At 42.6% G+C, this 23,808-nt stretch overlaps 1 protein-coding gene across 1 annotated transcript in view; it reads right to left on the reverse strand.

Annotated features, from left to right (window-relative positions):
* 5-HT2B (5-hydroxytryptamine receptor 2B) overlaps positions 1 to 23,409 on the reverse strand; it is an 82,735-nt gene extending 59,326 nt beyond the window's left edge. Inside the window, exon 1 of the mRNA XM_083130443.1 lies at positions 23,217 to 23,409. Within this exon, the coding sequence (XP_082986569.1) occupies positions 23,217 to 23,289 (73 nt within the window). The 5' untranslated portion in view covers positions 23,290 to 23,409. The remainder of the gene's footprint in view (positions 1 to 23,216) is intronic.
* Positions 23,410 to 23,808: the final 399 nt, after the last annotated feature.

The raw sequence follows: 23,808 nt of genomic DNA on the forward strand, positions 1-23,808 counted from the left end.
GCTTTACATTCCGCCGGCTCCGGTTTCCACTGCGTATTAATTAGTCCTCTTTTTCTCCCTTCGTGTTTCCGAGGTGGAGGATTTAGCCGGGTCTTGCTACTACTGTAAGTCCCATGTATCACGGTCAGATATTAACGCGTTCTGTAATTGGTTAGGTGTGCATTGCTATCGGGTATAGCTTTTTTGTGCAATCATTTACGTGAAAAGGCGATTGCTGTTCAGCGAAAAGGAAAATGACCGCTTAGCAGGAAATTATATCCTGAAATGATATGCAATCCGATGTGTTTCGAGTGCTGAATCACTGCCATTTCTGTTGACGTATGATGGATACTTCTGGGCTGTATCCCATTGAAAGTCAGTGGGATTGTTGCAATCCAGAAGTGTCCGTGACTGTACAGTCGCATCGTGTACAGACATTCGCAGCGGTAATCTAATATTGCACTATCGTCTCTGATATAGTCATTTGATTAAAGTGCTAGGCTTACCACTGATGTTTCTTTGGATTTATATTTTACTATTATTATTAATGTTGTTATAAGTCGTTTTTGTCTTTGTAAATGGTCGGTTTGCAGGATGTTATATTCTAAAATGCCGTGATATCCGATATCCTGAAATGCTATGCAATCCGATATATTTCTAGTGCCGAATAGCTGCCACTTCTGACGCCGATTGTACATTTCTATCGCGTACAGAGAATGGGAGAGACAATCTAATGTATTGTCTTCTCTGACGTAGTGATTAGCGTGCTGATCGTAACTCTGATGTTTCTTTGGATTTATGGTTTATATTATCTGGATATAGAATCCCAGGATATCTCAGGACATTAAGTTGATTGATCGCATTTTGTGTGAAGTTTTACTTTCGATTTCTCTAATTAGATAATTGCCGTATGTATTCGGCTCGGTAGCCGAACACATTAAGTTCCGGGGTTGGAGTCCCACCTGTGCATAGGTGTTCTTTGTAAATCCCCTTCGTCAGTCTCATCACTCACCCTCATTTTTGCGATTAACCAAAAGTGGAAGAAATGCGACACTGAATAACCAAAATACAAACATACTTGAATGTCTAACTACAGGGTGGGCGAAAAAGTCCATTTACACAGGCTTTATAAAATTATTTCACTTTTAAGTCCTTTTTCATATGTCGCTTTGTTGTTCTTGGGATGCCTAACCCTGCAGAACGTTTGCGTGGTGAGTTTATTGGTGATAGTTCAATCGTTGCCTCCACAGCGGCATAAGTTTCGCCTCGAGTGCTCGGTCTCCCACTCCGAGGAGCATCAAGAACACTTCCCGTAGCAAACGCCTTCTTCTCCCATCCCAATAACGTTGGTCGTGGTGGTGATGGTTTGCCAAAACGAACCTAAAAGTCGTTCATTATATCCTGCAATGTTTTCCCAGTGATTCCACGTTCATGCACCCACACACAAGCCGCCAAACGCTCTTCCACAGTGAAAGCACGCGTGTGCTTTCCTTCTGCCACCAGGAGGCAGCACGGTAGTCAGTAGCACCAGGCATAGCTCGGGGAAGGTTGCACGAAGGGTAAGGGTGATTGTCCGATAAGATTATATAGCTGCAACCGGATAAAGTAACTTTATATTATTTTATGATAGTGTAAAGGGACTTTCCGCCCATCCTGTACATAGTTCTTTGTATCACAAATACTTAAATTGCGTGGATGATTTATTTATATATATATATATATAAATGTAGATGATTTTACTTGATATCATGAATCACTGTCTTGTTAACATACGTGTGTTTTCCTTACGATGCGATCTATTTTGGAAAACAAAGCGTTCGCGTGGTCGTGCTCCAAGACCAGCATCTGAGTGAGGCTTTTAAACTCCGAGTAAAGTACCAGTAAAGATTGACGTAGCGGTATTCTCGGCGACTAATTCATGAGATGCATACACGCGACCCCTAACCCACATCAGTCTTTATTACGCCGGTGCAGCGTTTTCCCGCTGCCTAACCATGAATTTAGCCCTAGTTTAAAGGGGTTTTGTCCTTCCGAAGCCAGCTATTTTGGTACCCCCGATCGTGATTTTTGATAAGCGCAGAGAAATGATGTATTGTTTTGTACTCACGCACACACACACTAGCAAGAGCCTGAAATAACTCTTTGTATTGACTCGACGGATCAGCGGTACCGTTATTTCATTGTCGTGCCCACGGATGTCATACATTTGTCATGTCAGTAGATGACCAATGAAATTATATAGACTATAAATCAAGTAAAATGTTAGCTAACACACACACAAAAACAGGGAACTGTCGTAATATTGGTTTAATCTTTCATATAAGTAAAATTAATTTAACTCAAAATAATGTCCAAGTCCATGAATTTACTAAATTTTTACAAATCTAAAAAATAGCTGGAGCTAGAAAAGAGCTGGACTTCCCGGCTAGTAATGAAGGAGAACCATAGGACGGGAATACAGCTTTCCTATTCATCGATATGTATGTTCCAATGAATGATTGAATGGGTGAAAGGGGGGGGGGGGGCAGGCATGACAGGCAGTGAGATGCCTGATTGAGAGATACGTTAGAAGTACCAGTAGAGGTAGGTAGACAGTGCGGTAATGTTGACAAAGTATCACTCGCTCTGATACTGCTTAGGCAAACACCACACCGATAAACATATCACACCTACAATGTTTTTCCACATTTGCCTGTGGAGCATCACATTGGACCTATCGTGAAAGCTCTTCGCATCGGCAACTCAAACACTCCGCGAACATCTTGATGAGCTCAAGACTAAAACAAGCTATTTTCTTTCACCGTTTGAATACACCGTACTAAGGCATCAGGCTTTGGACTCAGTCTACGGGACGCGCGTAGAATAATTCCCGAGTTTCACGCTGGTTCGAGTCTCCTCCGGGAAACGTAACAACTTGTCTCCTGTGATTTCGGCCAGTGTATGGGACCGGTGCCCACCCACCATCGTGAAAACCTACAACGACTGGTTTGTTCGGGGAGACAAAAGTATACTGATGTAAAACGCTCCTCTACTGATGTATGAATTTGAAGGTGGTACGATGTACAATAATTAAGGCGCATTGTGTTTCATCCCCCCCTTGTGTTTACTGAGGCAGGAAATTCTACGATGAGAGTGGAAAGTTCACAATGGACTTAATCTATGGTAATATTTTTTTCTTTTTTCCGGGGGGAACATTTTCCGTGGGGGTCGTTTCACAATGTGACACCGGCAGTCTGTAGGTTGGCCCTTGCTCTCAAGGGCTGTTGAACCACTTGTTATGTTTGAATACAAAAGTAGACAATGATAGGTAACAAGAGAATCAAGGAAACAAAGAAAAGAGTTCTGTCGTGCATCAGGTGAGGCATGGGGTATGAATGGAGTTTTACCTAGAGACAAGGTACCCTCGTCCGGCGGGACTTCGTTGAGAGGATCCCCAAACTCTGGTTTCTCTGAGTCTACATCATCGTCCCTGCGGGAAGATCTCTTTCCTTTCTCGCTACACGCTTTTATTCCAAATCCTTTCCGCCAACCTCCGTTGCGGAATGGTTAGCACTGCGGTCTACGACGCCACGGGTTCCGTGGACAGAGACTTTGTGAGTGTGGTGTGCCTTCATCATATCGTCAGTCTTCATGTTTACGAGTAGCCAAACCTGGCAGAAAAGCGAAGTAAAATACATGTGAAATCAATCGATCCAAATCTTCTTCCCTTTACTCAGCGAGAATCGTTACGGTCTTAACCAAGCGCTGGACACGTTCTCAAAATTTGCACAATTAGTTCCACATTGTAATCGAATTCCACTGCAACCGACATCAGTGCTAGCTTTGCCAAAGGTATTCTGTAGTCGCACCTTCCTGGGATGCTAGAAATTTCACCGAGTGCACTCCGTGAAGATCGAACCACGAGCTGTCCATTGACTCGGTTGACATGTAAAACAAGCCAGGAATGCTTCAAGCGCGGCGGTCCACAAACGTTCCAAGTGGCTGAGGCTGCCCGGAGCTTGAGCGCGGTAACACGGCCCTGCTTTCCGGAGATAAATTTCTGCTGATGCCGGGAACCTTTTCTTTCCCACGGGATTGTTCCTTTTTTCCTTGTTCGCAAGGATTAATGGTTCTTGTGTCAGCACGCGGTTGACGTCTTCAGCTTCTTAAGCCGGTCGCCTAAGTCTTGCGCTTGCTTAGTAAGAAAGCAATAAAGCCAGGGCTCGTCCGGGAGGTATCGCAGAGACGCGTTAAGCCTCCGGACGCTGTCAGGAAGAGAGAGAGAGAGAGAGACAGAGAGAGAGACAGAGACAGAAAGTGGCAAGGACTAGAATAGATTGCCCTCAGTCGTTAGCATTACAAATTCGGATTAAATCTAGGTTTTGCTGGTAAATTCGTTTGTTTTTTCTCTTTTGTGTTTTTTAGAGCATCAAGTGAGGAAAAGTCACAAATATTGTGATTACGAAAACTGCTGTAAATTGAGAGATTTTGAACTGAGTTTCTGGTAGTTCCTGGATCGCTCCAATGACTTGCCTTGTATTGCGTTATGGCGTCTACCAGTGAAGAAAGTAAACAAATTATTCTTGTAGTCAAGAATTTTCACTATCACAATGATTGATTCATTGTATTTTAATTCGGTTTTGTGCCACTTTTGGCTAATCGCAAGGATGAGGATGATGGGTGGTAAGATGAGAAGGATGAAGGGCCGATCACAAACATATGTGGACGACACAACACGAACCTCACGGAGGATTATATTGCCTGTTAATCCACATGCCAGAGCTTCATTAGTCTGCCAGATGAATGTCTTCGGAATAGGTCACCCCTCAACCTCGGCCATCACAATCGTGACCATTGCTCTTATTCTTAATTTATGATGGTAATTTGAGCACTGGACTGAGTAATAGCTGCTTTGCTGTATTATTTTTCAGGTCTACACCTATTCTATCATATGCAAGCTTTCACTGACGGTTAATTTATAAATATTTTGAAATCTAAAATTGTTTTGAGATGTGGATAACCCTTGTTCAGCTTTTTTTCTTAAGAACTACATTCTTTTATGAGGGAAGTTTTGTAAAAAAAATATTAAATAATGTGGCCATTCCCCATCCAGGATGAAGTCTGAAGTATTCATTTTTACATGCATTAATAGATAAAGCAAGTCTAATGCTCTTATTAAAGTATAGCTTCGGTTTTCATCTTAACCGGCCTTTTGGTAGGAGTTATTCGTTAAATAGAAAATATTTTAGTTACTAATTTCAAACGTTATGTAAGTAGAGGTCGTATAAATAAAGGTTAACATAAACAAGAAAGACCAAGAAGAAGTCAAGAGTTTTGGATTTGTTATTGTAGACACCCTGGTCTGAGAGAGAAATCATCGTGTTTGAAGATGGTGAACGAAAAATTCACTTATTTTGCCGGCGGGTCAGATTCTACTGATATTCTCGTGGTGTAAAGGGGTTGTTCTTTCTACACACACATCTTAATGTCAACCTTCTTTCAGCCTGGACTGCATTTTGCAGACTAGCGAGGCTCTGGCGTCTGGACTCACGGGCAGCGGGGCCCGTGTTTTGTCCTGTCCTTATGTGTTTGTGCGTGTTCTTTAATACATTACATCTTATCCTTCATGCCCATATTTGCGATTAGTAAAAAGGTGGCAGAAAAGAGAAGTTAAGTAAACCAATCAATCTACCTATATACTCTAATCACTGTCTCTCTAGGCTACATTTCCGGAAGTTAGCAAAACGCTTGGAGTAAAAGTTGATGAACGCCAACATGTTGTGCCTGGTTGAGGAGGGGTGAAGGGCAAAATTATGTATGTGTGGTACATTCACAGATACTTTCTGGTTGTAACGAACCTATTTATTTTTAGTGTGTTTGTTGCAAGCCGAAGAACTATCTATGACTGTACCACCTCCTCACCAACTGTATTAAGGCGAGGAGTGACAGTTTCGCAGCAGACGTACGTTTATTCCAATATCGTCGGAAAGGGCAATGCTACTGGGTGAAAATAAAACATTCTGCACGAGAGTATGAGTTTCTCCTCATGTTGCAAATGGAAGCGGTTTTTAAAGTTGATTATTAAGCTAGATACGATCTCTAAAATATAAAATTGGATAAATATTTACAAAATCCCATGTATTCCTTATTGAGACACAACTTCACTTCAAGTTACTGCTAGTGAAATGGAAGTTTCGACTTTTCCCCACCACAAACATAATCTTCAATCTGTTCTCTTTCCGTTCATGTATTTTTCTACGCCATCGGTTCCCAAGAAAACAATAAAGTACTACTGGCATAAGCTTGATGATAAGCTTTCTCCCCTCCTACAACCATCCGGCACGCAGACCTCTTTTTCTCAATCTCGCCGCAGGGAACGGTCGGTGGGGAAGGAGCAGTTTCGGATCCTCGTGTCTGATTGGACAAGGAATTTTTTCCTCATGGCCTTAATGCACAGCTAACGAAACAAATTCGGAAATTTCCGTGGCCCACCCTTATAACTAAAGTTATATGCAATAATATAAACCTGCGTAAGTACTGAGAAAAATACCAATAACTAAGAAACTATTAAAAATTATATTGTAAATAAAACTAGTGTTATCTGATTCCGACCATGGAAAAGCCTTTAGCATTGTCTTGAAGCCCCTCAACAAGCACGAGTTTTCATAGATCCAGGGGCTCTTGCTTATTAAATAGTAAACTTATAGATGAGCTCCTTGTACCCATTCGGGCCTTCATATTGCTAAACTTCTGAATCTCCGTCCTGCGGAACCGATCCTCCAGGTCAAAGGTCAAAGTTCTGTTCACAATTAGGTACATTCCATTGAGTTCACCAGTAAATGCCGCTGCGAATTAAAAATTTGATCGAAACTACTATATTCGTAATGAGTTCGTGTACGGCCGTTGCAGGGAAAGAACGATTCGGCACGTAAAGACACTTGTAACGCACGCATCGCGAGTTCGGGCGTCGCACGTGGAGCATATGCGAGACGATGTGACGCCTGTGTGCGTGACGCATTAGAGCACATGTGCACGTATGTTTTAATGGAGCGCTATCTTTTATTATGATTATTTGTTAATGCTTTTAGATAGTGAAGTGGAGGAGACTTCTTAGGTAACTGGCAGAGAGTGATTTTATGTCTTAATTTGCCTTATGTTGCCTGCTTTAATAAACGTCTTCGTTTGCTTCCTATTATGTTGGTTACAAGATTATTGTAATGATTATCAATTAGGCAAAACGGTAACTAAGAACATCATTTATTGTAACTTATAACTCCATTAAATACATTAAACAAAGACAAAACTCAATCTATCTTCACATAGCAATATCCACAGCCTATCTTCACATATTATTTATCTTCTTCTCAACCTGTGTCAATTATCATCTGCTGCACTTGGTTTGCCTAATGTTCTAAGTTTGTTTAAGCTTTGATAGGCTAGTGTGCAATGTGTCTCCACCGGGGATGGAACCCGGACCCCTTGGTTACAAGGAAGCAGCTTCAATACTACACACATCACGGAAGGCCTCAAGTACCGGGTGGCCACAATTAAATTTTCTCTATTCAGAGCCCTCTGCGGAGTCCGATTGCGATGGATATAGAGGGTATAGATACTATGAGGAAGCGAATGCTGATTAAAAAAAACAAAGTTCAAATTTTCACCACCAGGTGGAAATATGCGCGTCGTCACCTGGTCGTGAAAATGGTCTCCATAGCCTCAATGGCAAGTTTCTCTGCAATCCGATACTTCGAACGAGCTCCAGAAGGTTGTGAGTAGGGGAACTTTAATTATGACCACCCGGTATGTTATAGTTTGTTTAATTAGGGAAACTTTAATTATGACCACCCGGTATGTTATAGTTCGTTTAAGTAGGGAAACTTTAATTATGACCACCCGGTATGTTATAGCTTGTTTAAGTATGGAAACTTTAATTATGACCACCCCGTATGTTATTTTTTAAGTAGGGAAACTTTAATTATGACCACCCGGTATGTTAGCCTTTGTTTAAGTCCGCTTGATACTGAGATGGGCTAATCAGGACTTGACCTACAGTGTTTAAAGTGGGATCCGAAAGACTGCAATTAGTGGTGCCCACGAGACGAGACTTTGCCCTGTCTCGTCTCGTGGAAATGCTGTCTCGTCTCGAAAATATTCGTTTGTCTCGGGACACATGATCAATCTCGTCTCGAATTTTTAAAAGCCTGTCCCGTCTCGGCCCGTGGGCAACACTAACTGCAATGTATGTCTGGATCGAAAGGATCCCTTGATTACAAGACCTCAGCCTTAAGACTAGTGCGTTTGGGAGGCCCATTTACCTACAGTTGTTTGCAGTATTTAAATATCTGCGATTTGCTCTTGTGCGTGTATTGTTAGCGTATACTCTTTCCCTTGCAGTGCGGTGCCTCCATGCACTTAAATTTGAAGGCATGGGTAGGTTTTTCCACGGAGAAAACGTGTCGTGCCTGCAGTGGATGGAAACAAAATTGCCAACGTGAATGGCCACCGCTTGCCCTTTCCCCTGTCCCCATGCCGTGTGGTATTTGTGGCTTTTATGCTACGTAAGAGATACTTCCGGTTTCGTGAGGCACGGGTGTTTGGAGTTCGCCTCACGCAAACATCGGGGGGCGACCGCATCAATTTCTGTACGGACAGGGGAATGGAATATTTAAACCTATGAGGTAATGCGGTCGGAACATGCGGCCTGCCTTCATTTTTTTCCCCCATTCGTGGCGTGCGTCCAGGTTTTCATCTCTGTTTTAAACGCCGGGTCGCTGGTAGAGAGCCTCAGGTGGGCACCTCCCAAAGGGCATTTTACATGGGTCTTTACTTGTCCTGAGAGCGCCATATCTTCTTAGTTTTACTTATTCACCATTTCACTCCATTGTCTAAGATAATCTAGGATTCGGAAAGATTGGGCGGTTTGCTGAGTTTGTTTGACTTGAGCATACATGAGCACTTCGCTTGTACAGTCACAGACATTTCTGGCTTGTAACGATGTAATTACTAGTCAGTGATGTAATTATCAGTGTAATTACAACCCAGAAGTGTCAGTGACTGTACATGTAGAGGTAACGAGAGCTCCGTTCTGTGCGAGATCATCGCCTGCACACGGCACTTCAAGGCTGATGAGTAGGGATGCTGGGGAAGCGATACTTTCCAAGGAACAACCTCCGGTTTCTTGAATCAGAAGACGAGAGCTTTCCCATTGCAGGAACGCAACCGACGAAGCCTCCCTCACCCTCCTTTCTACACCTCTTACTATGCTACAGTAACGCTGCTCGATCTCCGGCCCACATGTGCACACGAGAGCGTTATCTTACAAATACGGCATGTTCACCAGACTTATTTTAGCAGTTCAAGCTTAGGTGTGATGTGTATTTGAACAAAAACATAGACATTTATATATTAAATATCGTACATAGCGGCCCAAGGCAGCACAGAAAGGGGGGGGGGCGCTATAGTGGCAAATAAGAGAACACAAAATGTTAAGTTCCAAAAAAAATTGCCATTATATTTTGGTCATAAATATATTTTTATGAGGCAAACACGTATTAAAAATTAGTCATAAATAATTTCGTTATTTGTGTACATAGGAACGTTCCCCCGTACATGTAGAACCGTGCCATGAAGGCACAATTAGGGCATGTGTGTGTAGGACCCACACATTCTCGAACTCTGCCACATTGGAGGTAATGTGATTAGCACCACGCTCCACCCCCCTCAGGCACCCATTGATTTGAGGCTGGTAGTGCCCCAGAGACGCGTTTTGCTAGGACAAGACCGGGAAAATTCCGACCTTAGATCTTCCACCCCGAAATCGAATCCGGGTCTCCCGCTTGTCAATCAGACGCCCTACCGTCTAGACCACAGCGAGGCTAACTGAAACTGGAAAAAAAGAAATAATTTATATCTACGTGGATATAAATTATTTTTAATGGTAGTTAAATAATATAAATAGTTTTGCACAGTAGCCAATGGGGACCAGTGTGGAGATATCCATCCTCACAGAAAATCGATGCACACCGCTTGACTGCACTATACCTGTATAATATATATACACATTTCCTTGGATTATTATTTGTTATTATTGAGATCTAAGTGTTAAAATGGTGTGCTGGGTTTAAAACAGAGGGAGCTTCACCACTGCATCACGTCCTCATGGCGCCACATATACTCTCGAATCGAAGCCTAATTTACGCTGTGCATACTACTGGTACCTCAGAGGATTGCTTCACTCAGCCTTCGCGGTTATTTCATTTGCCCGAACACCCACAGAGCGCTGCCGCTCCTCTACATCCGTCAGTAATCGAATTTGGGAAGTCTCCGGACGTCCATAGTTTAGTTTCCTGGCGTCAGGAGAAATTTTTGGTACCTGTGGTATCTCTGTTAAGCAGGCGAAAAAGCACGGTGAAGTCCCACGAGTAATTTGTCAGCGGTGTTCTCGTACCGCTAGATGCTTGTAGGATGTGCTTCCGTTCCACATGCAGCACTTGATGTCAATATTGTCCCCCTCTTGACATGTAAAACTAGCTGAAACGTCGTTTGAGAAGTGCTAGTTTGTGTCTGTGTGTGTGATGTTTCAAGGTCCGTTGACACGTTGCACTTTGTATCGTGTCGATCTGCTACTGGGACCGTGTTCGTCTCACGATATCCTAACCGTCACGGTTAGCCAAAAGTGCAGGAAGTCGACGCAAAATAAATGAAAGTAGATCTTTGCTGAAAGAGACAAGGCTGTAGATCCGAGGGCTTATCCTGGTACAGGGGTCCCGGGTTCGAATCCCGGTATGGGTGTTCTTTGTCAGTGTCCCTTCATCAATGTCATCATATCAACACCAATTTTAGCAATCAGCCAAAAGTGATGACATAAATGCGAAGTAAAATAAAGCAAATCAATCAATCAGTCATCTTGGTACACTTCCGTCTCTCAGCAGTCTACATATGATTCTTGTTAAATGTACTAGGTCATTCAAATATGGCCGGAACTGATTTTTTTTTTTTTTTTCAAACAACCTATCATGCGCAGAAGTTGTTCGTCCTTGGGAGAATAGAGCCACAACCTCCACCTGCACCCTCCTTCCGGTGCATGTTAGAACCTGCTCAGTCGTGTCTGAGAGAGTGATGACCGAACAGAAGGCGCCGTGGAGCGTGGAACAACGCATTGTGATTAATTTCTCGTTGGAGAAAACTTACAGCCATCTGAAATTTTGCAGAGACTCGAACAACAGTATGGGGAAGAGTGTCTCTCACGAACCCGTGTGTTTGGGTGGTGTAAGTACTTTAGAAAGGCAGGAGAGCGCGTGGAGAATGAACCGCATGATTGTGGGGCACAAACCGGCCGGTCTCCCAGACACAAGAAAGCGCGGAGGACCCGTTCGGTAGGGGGTTATCCATGTAGACTTTCTTACAGATGCCAGAACAGTAACTGCAGCTTATTACTCAGAACAACAGAAGTGATGGAAGAGATCCGATACAAGCGGGTAACCTTCCTTCAAGACAATACACGGCCTCTCCCGGGTTTGATACCCGGTGGAGGCACACAGTGGTTTGGATCTCACTTTAATCTGTAGGTCCAGTCCCGATTAGCCTTTCTGTGCATAAAGTGGACTTAAAAACATCAAATCAATCCAATACACGGCCTCATACTGCCAAAACAACTATGGCAATCCTCTGCAAATTGAAATCGGACCTTCTGCCACACCCGCCATACAGTCCCGATTTGGTTCCAAGTGATTTCTACCTGTTTGGAAGGCTTAAATCAGACTTGGAAGGCATGCAGTTGCGGATAATGACGCCGTCATTGTTAGTGTTCGGGAGTGGATACGCAGCCAACCGAAAAACTTTTATGAAAAGTGCATTAAGATGCTTCCAGAGCGGTGGAAAAAATGTATGGACTCTGGAGGGGAGTACTTTGAAGGGTGGCATGTGCAAATAAAGGATTTGGTAAAATAATATCAGTTCCGGTCATATTTGGAAGACCTACTATGTTCAATGCATGCGACTTACTGGACTGTTGCATGATCCTTCGAGAGGGAACCAACGACGCTAGGGGTCCCGGGTTCGAATCCCGGGCTGGGCATGTGTGTTTGTGAGTGTCCATTCATCAATTTCATCATATCATCCATCACTCATCTGCATCTTCGCAATTAGCCAAAAGTGGCGCAAAAGCGAAGTAAAATAATCTAAATCAATTAATCAATCAATCAATCAAGAGGGAAGCAAATAATATCAACGACTTCAAGCTCTTTGTATTCTCTGCTTGTACTGAACCCTACAATTCTGTTGCTTTCCCTTTCTCACCGCTGCGAACGTGGCAACCAAGTTTTCAAATTTCCCTCCTGGAAGGAACACCGAGCTCTGGATGGGAGAGAACACGTGCCGTGTCCTGCGCTCCTGCCAGTGGATGGAAGCAGTCACGTGAAAGCTACGAAGACGGGAACTGTTTCAGGATAAAGCTTCTGGCTTATACGAGAAACCCCGTTGTAGGTCAGTCTCATCTCTTGCTGAACACCCTTGAGCGAGACATCAAGGTGATTTTGTTTTGTCAGTACGTTCTCCCAATTGATTTTTTACTACTTGTATATTCCATCTTGTTTTTCACACAATTAATTTGACTAATGTTAAATTATCTTTTCATTTCAGGTATGTAATACTGCAAGATGTACTGTTTCCCTTCTTTCCCATTTGTGTGGTGAGTAGCCTATTGAGAAGATTTTGTGTATAAATATGTACATTTTTTGGCTAGATCTCTATTGTGAAATCTCTCAAGTGAGATGTGATGAAGTGTATATATAGATTTGATTGTTCATTTCATAGAGGAAAATATGATAATATACTCTATTCGATTTAACTTTAGCAGACCGCCTAGTAGCGGGAAGTGTTCCAGGTTAAACTTTCTGGCTTATGAAGAGAATCGTTTGTCTTTAAGACAGGTGGTTTTAAGAGGAGAGGGGACATGCTAAAATCCGTCGTCTGTTGTTGCATATCATTAGAGTATTTCGCGGCTGCAACAAAGATGAAAACAGAGAGCCACCCGAATTTCAGCATCACGCATACAACCTGTTGTATTTGTATGTTCGAACTGGTGATATTTCAGCCTGGAAGTGAACTCCCGCGTAGCCAAATGGTTAGCGTTCACTTCTTTGCTGCCAGCGATGCAGGGTTCATTCCCCGATGAGTGATGTATAATTTGGGCGTTCACTCAGCATTGTGAGGACACTTGGGGAGCTACTTCAGGACCATGGTAGCGGACTCCGGTCTCGAAATCCAGATAACAACGGCAATGGGACACGATATCTCACCACGCATCACCCAACGGGAAGCTGCTGTAAGAGCTCAGATTCTCTGTCTTCAAGTGTTCAGTTAGGTAAGAAAGTAAGACGATCAAGGAACGGTTGTAAGATTGATTTAAGCTTCCATTTAAGTCAAATTAGTTTACCTGGAAATAATGCCCAAGGCCATGAATTTACTAAATTCTCGAAGACGAATCTTTCAGTCTGTGTCGTCTCCATTTTACAAACATATCTCATTCAAGGTCTCGTCTCGATGTGTTGGTCTTAGGCCAATCTCGAACGAGCCTTTGTTGCCGAGATTGCCATGACGTCATCTCATGGAGAGGATTGGTATAATGCTATGTTATCAAGAGGGAATCACGACAGGAATCACCAAATATTTTCGTCTGGAACGAGAATCTACTACCCAGTCATTTCCTAGTCCAGACCTGGCCACCTGTAGACACGAAACTGGGGTAGAAGCTACATTGGTGGCGGTGGTCAGAGTCTTGATGTAGGAGGAGTCATATATGCTTCGACCACTGTTGAGTTAATCACGTGACAATGTAACCTCGATGTTGGTCTAATACCTGTGAAGATACCTGCTGTGGCTTTTGGCGCGATCATCCGTTCTTGTAGCACACCAAGCTTTGTGCTCCGTTTCGGGCGGAAAGGCAAACACAGGCGGCGACTGCAACGCACAACAACGCCTTTGGAGTATACGGAGGAACATAGCCGGGTATTTTTGTTCGGCTTTGGCATGTTAATTTGACCGGCCGTCCTCTTGTTTCAATGGCAAAGATGCATCGTCGAGGTTGGCATGCGGTTGGAGGTACGTAAAGGTACAAAGTAACATTCACCTCAACAAAGATACTAATTGAAATACCGATTCTTTGTGGAAATGCCGCAGCAGAACCCGCCAAACGAGCAGCATTTCTTTTGCAGGCTCATCTATTGGTGTATGTTAACAACCAGCGAACGGAATCCGATGACGTTATAAACTTACATTAGATATTAGAATCGTATGAATTTTTCATCAATAGCAAGAGCGCCACATACTTGTGAAAGTACCTGAATAGTTCGAAGCAAACTGATGTTTCGTGGTTTAAGGTATTGAAGCTAAGAGAGGAAGGCAGCTAAGTGCTGTTTCACTTTTAATGTGCAGCTACGTGCAGCCGGTTCAAGGAATGGCTATAATGTATTTTAGTGAACTACCAGAACCATTTTTGTCAGTTCAGGTTCTTAGTTTAGTTTTCTTGTACTTCATTCATAGCTTCTACAGGGATCAGAGACGCGATTTGCATGAATTTTTAAATCATTTCTAGCCAATCCACTGCTCTAAATGTCGCGGACTGTCTCTTCGAGTCCTTCCTGTATCTGTTGCTATATACGAGGAAGCAGCAAGGAGACAGTCTAGTCTCTCCCTCACACACACACATTCACACACCTTGAGTGGAAGTACAGAATGGATTTTGGAAATAAACTTGGAGGAATAAAATGAACAAACCCGCGAGAATGGCCAAATATGTAAAATGAAAACAAAGTTTTCTGGTTCTGACCAAAGATAAATTGACTACTATTATTTTAAATTAGAGAAAACAAATTAATTTTCTTCAGCTTTCAACCCCTGTCCATAAAAGTCAAAGATTAATGTAGTTTCCTCTCGTGAAGTGGAGAAGTTGTCATAGTTGTAGTAAATCCGCATGTTCATTGTAGGTTCGATTCGTACAGCGACAAAATTAAAATTGTTCGTCTGAAGACGATAGAACAAGTCTCTCCCCCCCCCCCTTCCCTCTACATAGTTTCTTTTCTGGAACGAGTAAAGCACTAAACTATGGACAATATCCATTTAACATTGCAAGCAAGAATAATTCAGTTGTTGAAATTTGTCTCGGTAAGCAATATGAAGAAGTATATCCAGCCCCCTCGGTATGAGACCGTTAGTTGTCGATCACGCTTCGCCTCCAAATTCACAGGTTCGATTCCTGACCTGGACATTACTCTTGCGACTGTTCTACAGTTTCATCTAATCATCATTCATTCTCGTTGTGATGATTGGCCTAAGGAGACATGGACTGTGTGCATTAATAATGAACACTAAACATCTTGTTCCGGAAGGAGTACCTTACATTACAACAAAATGTCAGATTTTTAAAAATAAATGTAAGATCTGGTATGTAGTATGGCGTATCATACCATGTTTTGAGATAATTGCTAGGCGAAAGTTTTTCTGATTTCCAAATGATATAAAGATATCCTCGAAATTGAAGTAGGCTGATGTATCTGTCTAGGCAAAGAGTAAATATATGACTGGCTCATAAGATGAAGCCTTGGGGTCAGTTCCTTCGATCCGTATTGCTCTGGTTTTTATTTAAGGTTTATTTTTTATTAGGATTTTTTTTTTAAAAAATGAAGGTTGTTGATCAGTGGTGAAGTGAAGTTTTATGGGCAACGAACTTATAGTTTCTTTGGAGCTTACATCAGCTCATTCTAATTATACGTACATACTCGTACACTCCTGTTCTCATAAAGTTGTACATTTTATAAGGTTGGACAGCCACTTTATCTAAACAGGACTGTACATACATGTTTATATTTTCGTTTTTGGTGGTGCTGTTACATCAAAGTATGAAAAATGTAAATGTAAATACAAGAATTATTTTGCATTCCTATAAATAAAACGAAAGCCTTTGTAGAAGAAGCTTTTATTATTATCGTTCATGTTCGACCCTGCCACAGCCACTCACGCACCCTGCCACCTTCCAAGAATCATTGCAACACTCCATTCTCCGGTAATCGTAAATATAATGCGTGGAAACCAGTATCACAATTTCGCGGGACTTGGGCGACAATTACGTTACACAAATTCCCTTGCCTATCGTACGGGGAGGCGGGGGCGTCTCTGAGAACACGTAGTGAACGTTTACGTGTTTCGGATCGATGGGGATAAAGCAACCCTTCCTCCCCTTCTTTTCCCAGCTAGCGTAATGGATTTCCTAGAAATTAATCCGTCGGTTACCCCTACCCTCCTGTTCGGAGAAATTCGATTGGGCCGCGAGGGCAAAGAGGCACTCGCAGTGGCCTGCAGTGTACTCCGGTGGAAATCGTTGCTGGGAACAAAAATGCGATCCGATTTCATTAGAAGGTCCTGCATTGGAAAACTGAGTACCCATGTTGTGGTTTTATTGCGAAAAAAAGGAAGGAAATTGCATCCTTCGGGTTCCCGGCATCGATACCCCGGTAAGGGGCATTGCATAGTTTTTCGAATTCCATTTTAAACCGTAGATCCCACCCCGAGTGACCTATATGAGCATAGCTGAACGTACAGTTCCGCGTCGTCGTTGATGGGAGGGAAGGGTGTGGAAGTAAGGCTCCAGACATTAACTATCTCCGCCGTTTTGAAGGTGATATGATCATCAGCACGCTCCGGTCGACTTTACACCTCTCTCAGGTATGCATTATTAGTGGCTGGGTGAACTCCAGGGCCACTTTAGGCAGGGACAAGGTCCCTCTAAAGGTGTGCAGTGCACTAATTTAGATCTTGATTTGCTATTCTATATCGTGATTTAAAGATCAGAATAACGAATAGTCACTGTTGGCGCGACATGCTGCATCAAGTATGAACAGAACTTGAATGCCTATTCAAGGCTGTACATGCCATTAAAGGTGCACGTCAAACAATGGAAGTGACAAAAACACTTATTGAGTTATTACCGTATGGCATACCATATAAGGAGATGTACAGGGTGTTCATTAAGGTTGTGTTCAATATTACACCCAATAACATCAATTGAAATTGGCACACAAGAGCACACTGTGTTGTTATGATGATGCACGAACTCGAGTGCGTTTTACAACAAGACAATGCACCACTAATTGGTTTAGGATTGTGAGAGAATGTCCTGTGTGATCAATTGCTTGGCTTCCTAAGTCTCCTGACATAACACCCTTAACAACTCTTTTAGGGCTATATGGAGAACAAGGTGCACCATACCCCTTCGATTAATCTTGATGATTTAAAAATCAAAGTAACCAATGCCATTGCCACTGTTGACGCGAACATGCTATGGCGAAAACTGACAGAGTTGGAATACCATTTAGATGTTATACGCACAACCAGAGATGCACATTTCGAACTGGACGGAACACCAAGAAAGCTTTTTGAGTTTGTGCATTATATGAACCATGCGTCTGCATGTCAATTAAAATTTCGGACATACTCGATGGCCTATAGATAACGCTGTCGTCTAATGATGAGAGGTCACGGGTTCGACCCCCGTTGGACATACAGTGGTTCGGATCCCACCTTAAACAGCAAACTTTGCCTTTGAAACAATGATGACATCGACAGTTCCTAGAATCTCCCATGGATATGTACAGTCACCGGCAATATAAAATGGGACACCTAGATCCTGAAACAACCTCTTGCTTGCAAGGCGTTATGTGTGTTGATTAATTCTACGGCGCGGCGGTGGCAGAGGTCGCTGTTGAAAATTTGGTATTAAAATGCAATTATCGCCATAAAGGTAGGTAACACACACAACACCTTGCAGGGATGCGGATCTAGGTGTCCCATTTTTATTGCCGGTGACTGTACATTACCTTAATATTGACACATACAGGAGATGTACTACGCGAAGAATGAAAAGACTACCAGGACTCGAGCATTCTTCTCTGTTATAGAATTGTATTTGGCATACCAACTAAACCATACAATAAATTTGTATGTCAACTAGAAGTCTTATTAATAAATTGATGTAGTTGTAAACAGCTTTTATATGCAATCTCTACAATGGCACGCTTTTCACACCTTCACATATTTCTTTTATTCTACAACGTCGTTTTCTCTGCTACAGAATGAAAATAAATTGCATTGTCTCTCGATGCTTTGTTCGATATCGATTTCTTGATTTGTCGAGTCTTGAGTTGCGTGGATTTGTTCAGAAACACTTCTACATAAGGATTCTCGATTGTTAACAAGCTGAAATATGACGTATCCTCTGACGTCACTTCCTTCGAACAAATTTCAACGCGATGCTTAAGACTGGTTTTATCGTGTACGAGTAAATGACGAAATTGAACCCGAGGCAATCGGCGTCGGTTGAAAATCCGTTTGATTGAAAAATAGCCTGCGGTCGTCAGGAGATGCAAAGCCACCGGGTAGGCCCCAGAGCCATTAAAAGTGCGGTCCGGCGGAAGAATATGGGGAATTGGCCTGGTTGGGTTGGCGACTAACGAACGCCCATTGAACCGAGACATAATGTTCATGGTTCCGCAGTGTCCGAGGATATTGGGTCGGTTGCTGCTATGTTGACCACGTATCGGAAATTGTTATTTGTCCTCTTGACTGTATGTAATGTGAACATTAGACCAAAAATGTATTTTTTTTTGTTGGAAAACCGGCAATATTAAATTAGTAATGGCTGTTCGTTTACGAATTCAGAATGATGGCTGGGGTGCCAGTGATCTGGAGAACATGGAACAACCAGGAAAATTGGTCAATTTTTGTGCTTGTCGTGATTAGAAAAAAACTTAGAGCCATGGCGGTCAAGTCAGATGGTGTCAGACTTGCACACGGGGGACCCTGGTTGAATTCCGGACTGTGTATCTCGTCTCGATTTTTGCAAGGCCTCCGGTATCAAATTTCAACACGAGAAAAATACTTGTCTCGGTTTATTCATTGATTGAAAATAAAATTATGGATGCGTCAGCACTTGGGCTCCTTGCACCCATCAAATTATACGGGTCTACCCCGTTACTTAGTTAAAAGGTGAGGCGTTAATGGAGTACACATAAGGACGAAACAACCCTACAAAGGATTGATTATGAAGGCCGTTTTGTCCAGACGCTAGTGCCTCGTTGGGCTGCAAGCTTGCAGTTACCGGTTGGAACTTTAGTACAGTAAAACCTCGTTAATCCGGACCCCTATAAGCCGGACTTCGCTTAATCCGGACAAAAAAAATGCAAGGTATTAAATGTGGCTAGAAGTCAACAAGAGAACTTCTCAAAGAAAAGGCAGTGAACCACTGATGAAATTCTGTTTCCCCACACTTTGTACTGTACTGTATAGTGTATTTAGACCTATGTCCTTTAAATACACCATAATAATCGTGTTTTCTTGCTTTAATGCACTTTCTACTCTTCTTTTAGGTCATTTCAGTTAATCCGGGCTTTCATCAATGTCATCATTACTCATCCTCGTTGTCGCGATTAGCAGAAAGTGGCAGAAAAGCAAAGTAAAATTAACCGTATGTCTCGAGCGGTCTGCCCTTGTTCTTGATTGTTTGAAGCCCATCTCGGTACCATCGTTCCTAATGAATCAGAACTATAATAAAAAGGAAAGATGTTCAGGAAACCGTCAAGACACCACCAAATTGGAGTGTGAAAGAGCTTGATTGGTGCTTCACCCGACCACGTGACTGCAAATCAATATCATGTGCACCTGCTCTAACCTAATGACATGGTTGGAGCAGGATTCTCCATGTCCTCGGCACCCGCTGCTCGCTCGTTTCCACCCAGCCTTAATTGCTGGTGGACGATTCCGTGAACCTCTGCGCCGAGCGCTTCTCGTGATCCAAGCAGATCCTTCATTTAAACTCGAAGACAGCTCTCGTGCAGCGGAAGAATGGGAAGGAGCGACTTTCTGGTTTCTGTTGGAGCGAAATTAAGTCCGCAGAGAAACTGCCAAGTTTCGGATTGGTCGTAACAGATTGCCCTTAAACATTGATTGCACGTAAGGCGGCTTAAGGAATTCACGTTACCGAGTTGCGGTTGTTCTGTTCGCTCGTCATTTCAGTTGTGATTTCAAGGTTGTAAGGGGTGACCTTGTCTGAAGATACACCTGACCTCATTGTTGCAGACTAACGAGGCTCTGACGTCTGGACTCGTATCCAGTAGATTCCTCTGTGGAACTTGCATTGTGTGCTATCCATCTGTGTTTATGATTTAGTCAATGTTATCTTATAACCATTCATCCACATCTTCGCGATTAGCCAGAAGTAGCAGAAAAACTATGTAAAATAAATCAATCAAGCTGCGATTTGAAGATCAAGATTTCAAGATCACAGCAGGAGAACGTCATGTGTAGTCTGCCTTTGTGACGCGTTGTCAGCCTAACAGTCTACGAGATCAGAGCTCTAAGGCTCGAATTCTGGTCAGGGTAGATGTGTTTTCCAGGCGTGGCGTTCATTTTTCTCCGTTCATCCTCATCGTCGCGATTTGCCTAAGAGGTAGAAAAGCTAATTAACATTACCGAATTAGAAATACTGCAAGATCTATAGTTGCCGCCGTTTCGCATTCAATTTATTCGAGGCTCCGGCGTCTGAACCTGGAGTCAAGTATATAATCCATTGTAGGGCTGTTTTGTCCTTTTTTATGTGCTGACACCGCTTTACAGCCTCAGCTTTTAACCTAGGTAAGGAGACGCGTTGAATGTAGTTAGAGTAAGAGGCTTGTCCCGTATACTGTGACTGGTGCAAATAGCCTAATTGCTGACGCACCCAAAATTTTCATTTCTATCCATCAGTCAATTTATTCGAGCAGAAAAATGCTCAAGTCAAAGCAGTTGGTTCAATAGCTATATAGGATTCCGCATTAAGCACTAGAAACATTTACGAACCGAACTGGTTGGATGTGGAGATAATATTTCACATATTTTGCGAACATCTCGGTTCACTCTTGTATCAAATCCCTATAGTTTTCCGCCAGAAGACGAACGACTTTCCTCATTTTGCGTTTACCTCGCGTTGCAGCCAAATATCTCTTTAATGAAGAGTGTCATTTTTCCGGCAAATATTAATTAACGTGATACCTCTCGGCCGTATGCTTACACCTGACGTCACTCAGCTTAATTGCCGATTATAATTCGCAACGGATGACGTATCGATTGACGCCGTCGGGTTTTGAACCTGTTGAGCTACGTTCCTGTAATGGCCCAAATAAGGCGAAGGTCGTGTTGAGACACACTGAAGGAAAGGTAGAGATGATGTACCGAGACGAGACGATATTTGCCGATCTCATCTCCAGTTGTAAATGCCTACCTAGTTTTCCGGTTCGCCTTTAAATAATTGATGCAGAGAAAAAACCAACAAATGCTAGAAAACAAAGGTTTCTACGCAGTCGAATAACACTCATATCCTACTGTACTTACATAAGGAAAAGATCAGTTTTTGGTATTTCGGAACTAGTGATGCTTTGAAACAGTTTTATTTAACCTAAGTATTCATGCAAGTTGCTTTATAATTTACAATAGTCTTGAACGAGAAGAGCATAGTGTAGTAATTTGTGGGTTTTGGGTTCCACTGCTCTTGGAAGTACACTGCCGAGTAGCTGAGATACCAGTTTCAAATGATAGAGCCAGTGTTGGTAGCCTTTCAAAGAAGCTTTACCGAACTTATCAGACGAAGCTGTTGAATAAGTTTCTGTCTCGTCCCGAATCTACCGACCTCTGTCCTGTTCTCGTCACAATATTTAAGCTGTGGTCCCTATGCATATTCAAAGTAAGAAACACTGCAGATTGTGGGTCTCAGTACCTAAGGGAGAGATTGCCAACAGCGTTGCTTTCCTATTGGGTATTAAAGAACTGGAGAAAATAATAGCCAAGTATAGTGGACTATAGGTTAAACAAGAAAATAAAATATTGCAGCTCAGCAACAGAAAATGGATAACACGGTTTGCTTTGTGGGACTGTATATCCTTGCATGCTATGCAACCCGGTATGTTTGGGTGTAACCTGGGTTGCCTACCCTTCACGGTCGAGCTACAAATAGCTTCTATTCTTTCGTCGATTCACAGTGATATTAGATTGTACTTTACAGTTACGGGTGAAAGTGGGTTGAGGTTCAGGTATAAATTAAGCAGAAAATGTTACTGTTTTAAATTAATCCCTTAAGTCTTTAAATCTAAAATGAATGAATAAAATAAAATAATGAATTTCACACCGATGATTGTGAGCACCGATATAGTTTCATACATATACGTAGTATATACTATACTATAATTAGATTTAATTACAGTAACCATTCAGCTTTATTTGTGAAAATGATAAAACCACGAATTTGAGTAAATAGCAGTTGGAAATATCAGCGTAATCAATTTTTACTAAGTCATTTGTTACTAAACCTTTTAGTCCTTTCGAAACACCGATTTGATATTCGAAATTCTGAAAAATTACTTCTGTTTATAATTTCTTCTAGAGCAGTGTTTCTCAGGCCTCGGTCCGATACCAGACCCCGAGAGGTTTTGTAACTTATCATTTTGATTTGCTGAGTTTTCATTAGCAGATATTTTGCAGTGGAAATATTCTCAGGGGATAATATTCTTGAATGAGTCGAAAGCTCATGTGCAGTTCACTCAAATAAATGTCGAAGCCACTTCGTTCGAAACATTGAAGTTACAATCCATAGATATTTTCTCACTGCAGTTTTTCTCCATTAAGATCAAATTAATAATATCGTTATCAGTTTTTTTTTATAGTGATATAGTCATCGATTTGCCAATTAGAATTGATTGGAGTTTTTGGGTGTTCGAAATGCAACACTTCCATGATAATCAGCACTTGCGTAAGAGAAAAGTTTAAAATTTAGAAAGGTACTTACTAGTAAAATTGTAGGAGTTGGGGTGGGTCGTCTACATTTTAAAAGAAGAATTATAGCGCCGCGGTCTGATGAAGGCTGAGAACCACTTCTATAGGATTCAAATGAACCTTCTTGTGCTTTGTTTCGCTATTGTCTAGATAGATATCTGTGATAGTTAAAAAAGTGTCACGACAGTAACACAAATATCCATCAAACAGCGATTCACTGAAATGATTCTGATATATGATTTTTTTTCTTAGAATCTTGAATATCGTAGCCCTGAAAGGGAGGAATTTTCTAATGCTGGAAAGGTTCACCTCGGTCTTTGGTGTTAAAGTTTATCTTCTGTGGTAAGGGTTTTCGTGTCGTTGCTCTTTATTCTTTATTAAAGCGACCGTACGCCGTGCGAACTTACCTTTAACTAACGTAAGTATACCGAGCGGCATCACAAGAATAGCCACCATGAGGTCAGTGACTGCCAGAGACATTAGGAAGTAGTTGGTGACGTTCTGCAGCCGCCTCTCCCACGTGATAGCCAGGCACACCAGGATGTTCCCTCCCGCGGTGGCCACCACCAGAACTACGGCGAGCAGGGCCCACCAGTTTGACTCCGTGGGCAGGCCATCCTCGCACCACTCACTGACACCGTTCACACTAGCACCGTCGTCCAAAAGGACCACACTCAGATTCTCGCCGCCAAAGCAGGAGATGTTTCGGAGGGGATAGCTGCTCATGCTGTCTCCATCGGGGAGAGATCGCAAGCGGTGACCGGGCACCGACGGGGGCTGCCACGTGGTTTGCGGGGGGGAGGATCACATGGTTCTGCCTCGGGACAGGGTTGATTCCAGACTGGCCGCGCTCGTCGGAGCAACAAGCTGCGAGGCGGGAACTTGGCCGGCGGTGCGCGGGCGCTTTCCTTGTCTCGGAGTCCCGAGTCGGTCCGTTCGATATGGATCGTGTGTGCATGTGTGGGATTAGTATGTTGCAGGTGATCTATTTGTATTTTC

This window comes from Lepisma saccharinum, chromosome 10 (assembly GCF_977018435.1).
Source record: "Lepisma saccharinum chromosome 10, izLepSacc3.1, whole genome shotgun sequence".
NCBI lineage: Eukaryota > Metazoa > Arthropoda > Insecta > Zygentoma > Lepismatidae > Lepisma > Lepisma saccharinum.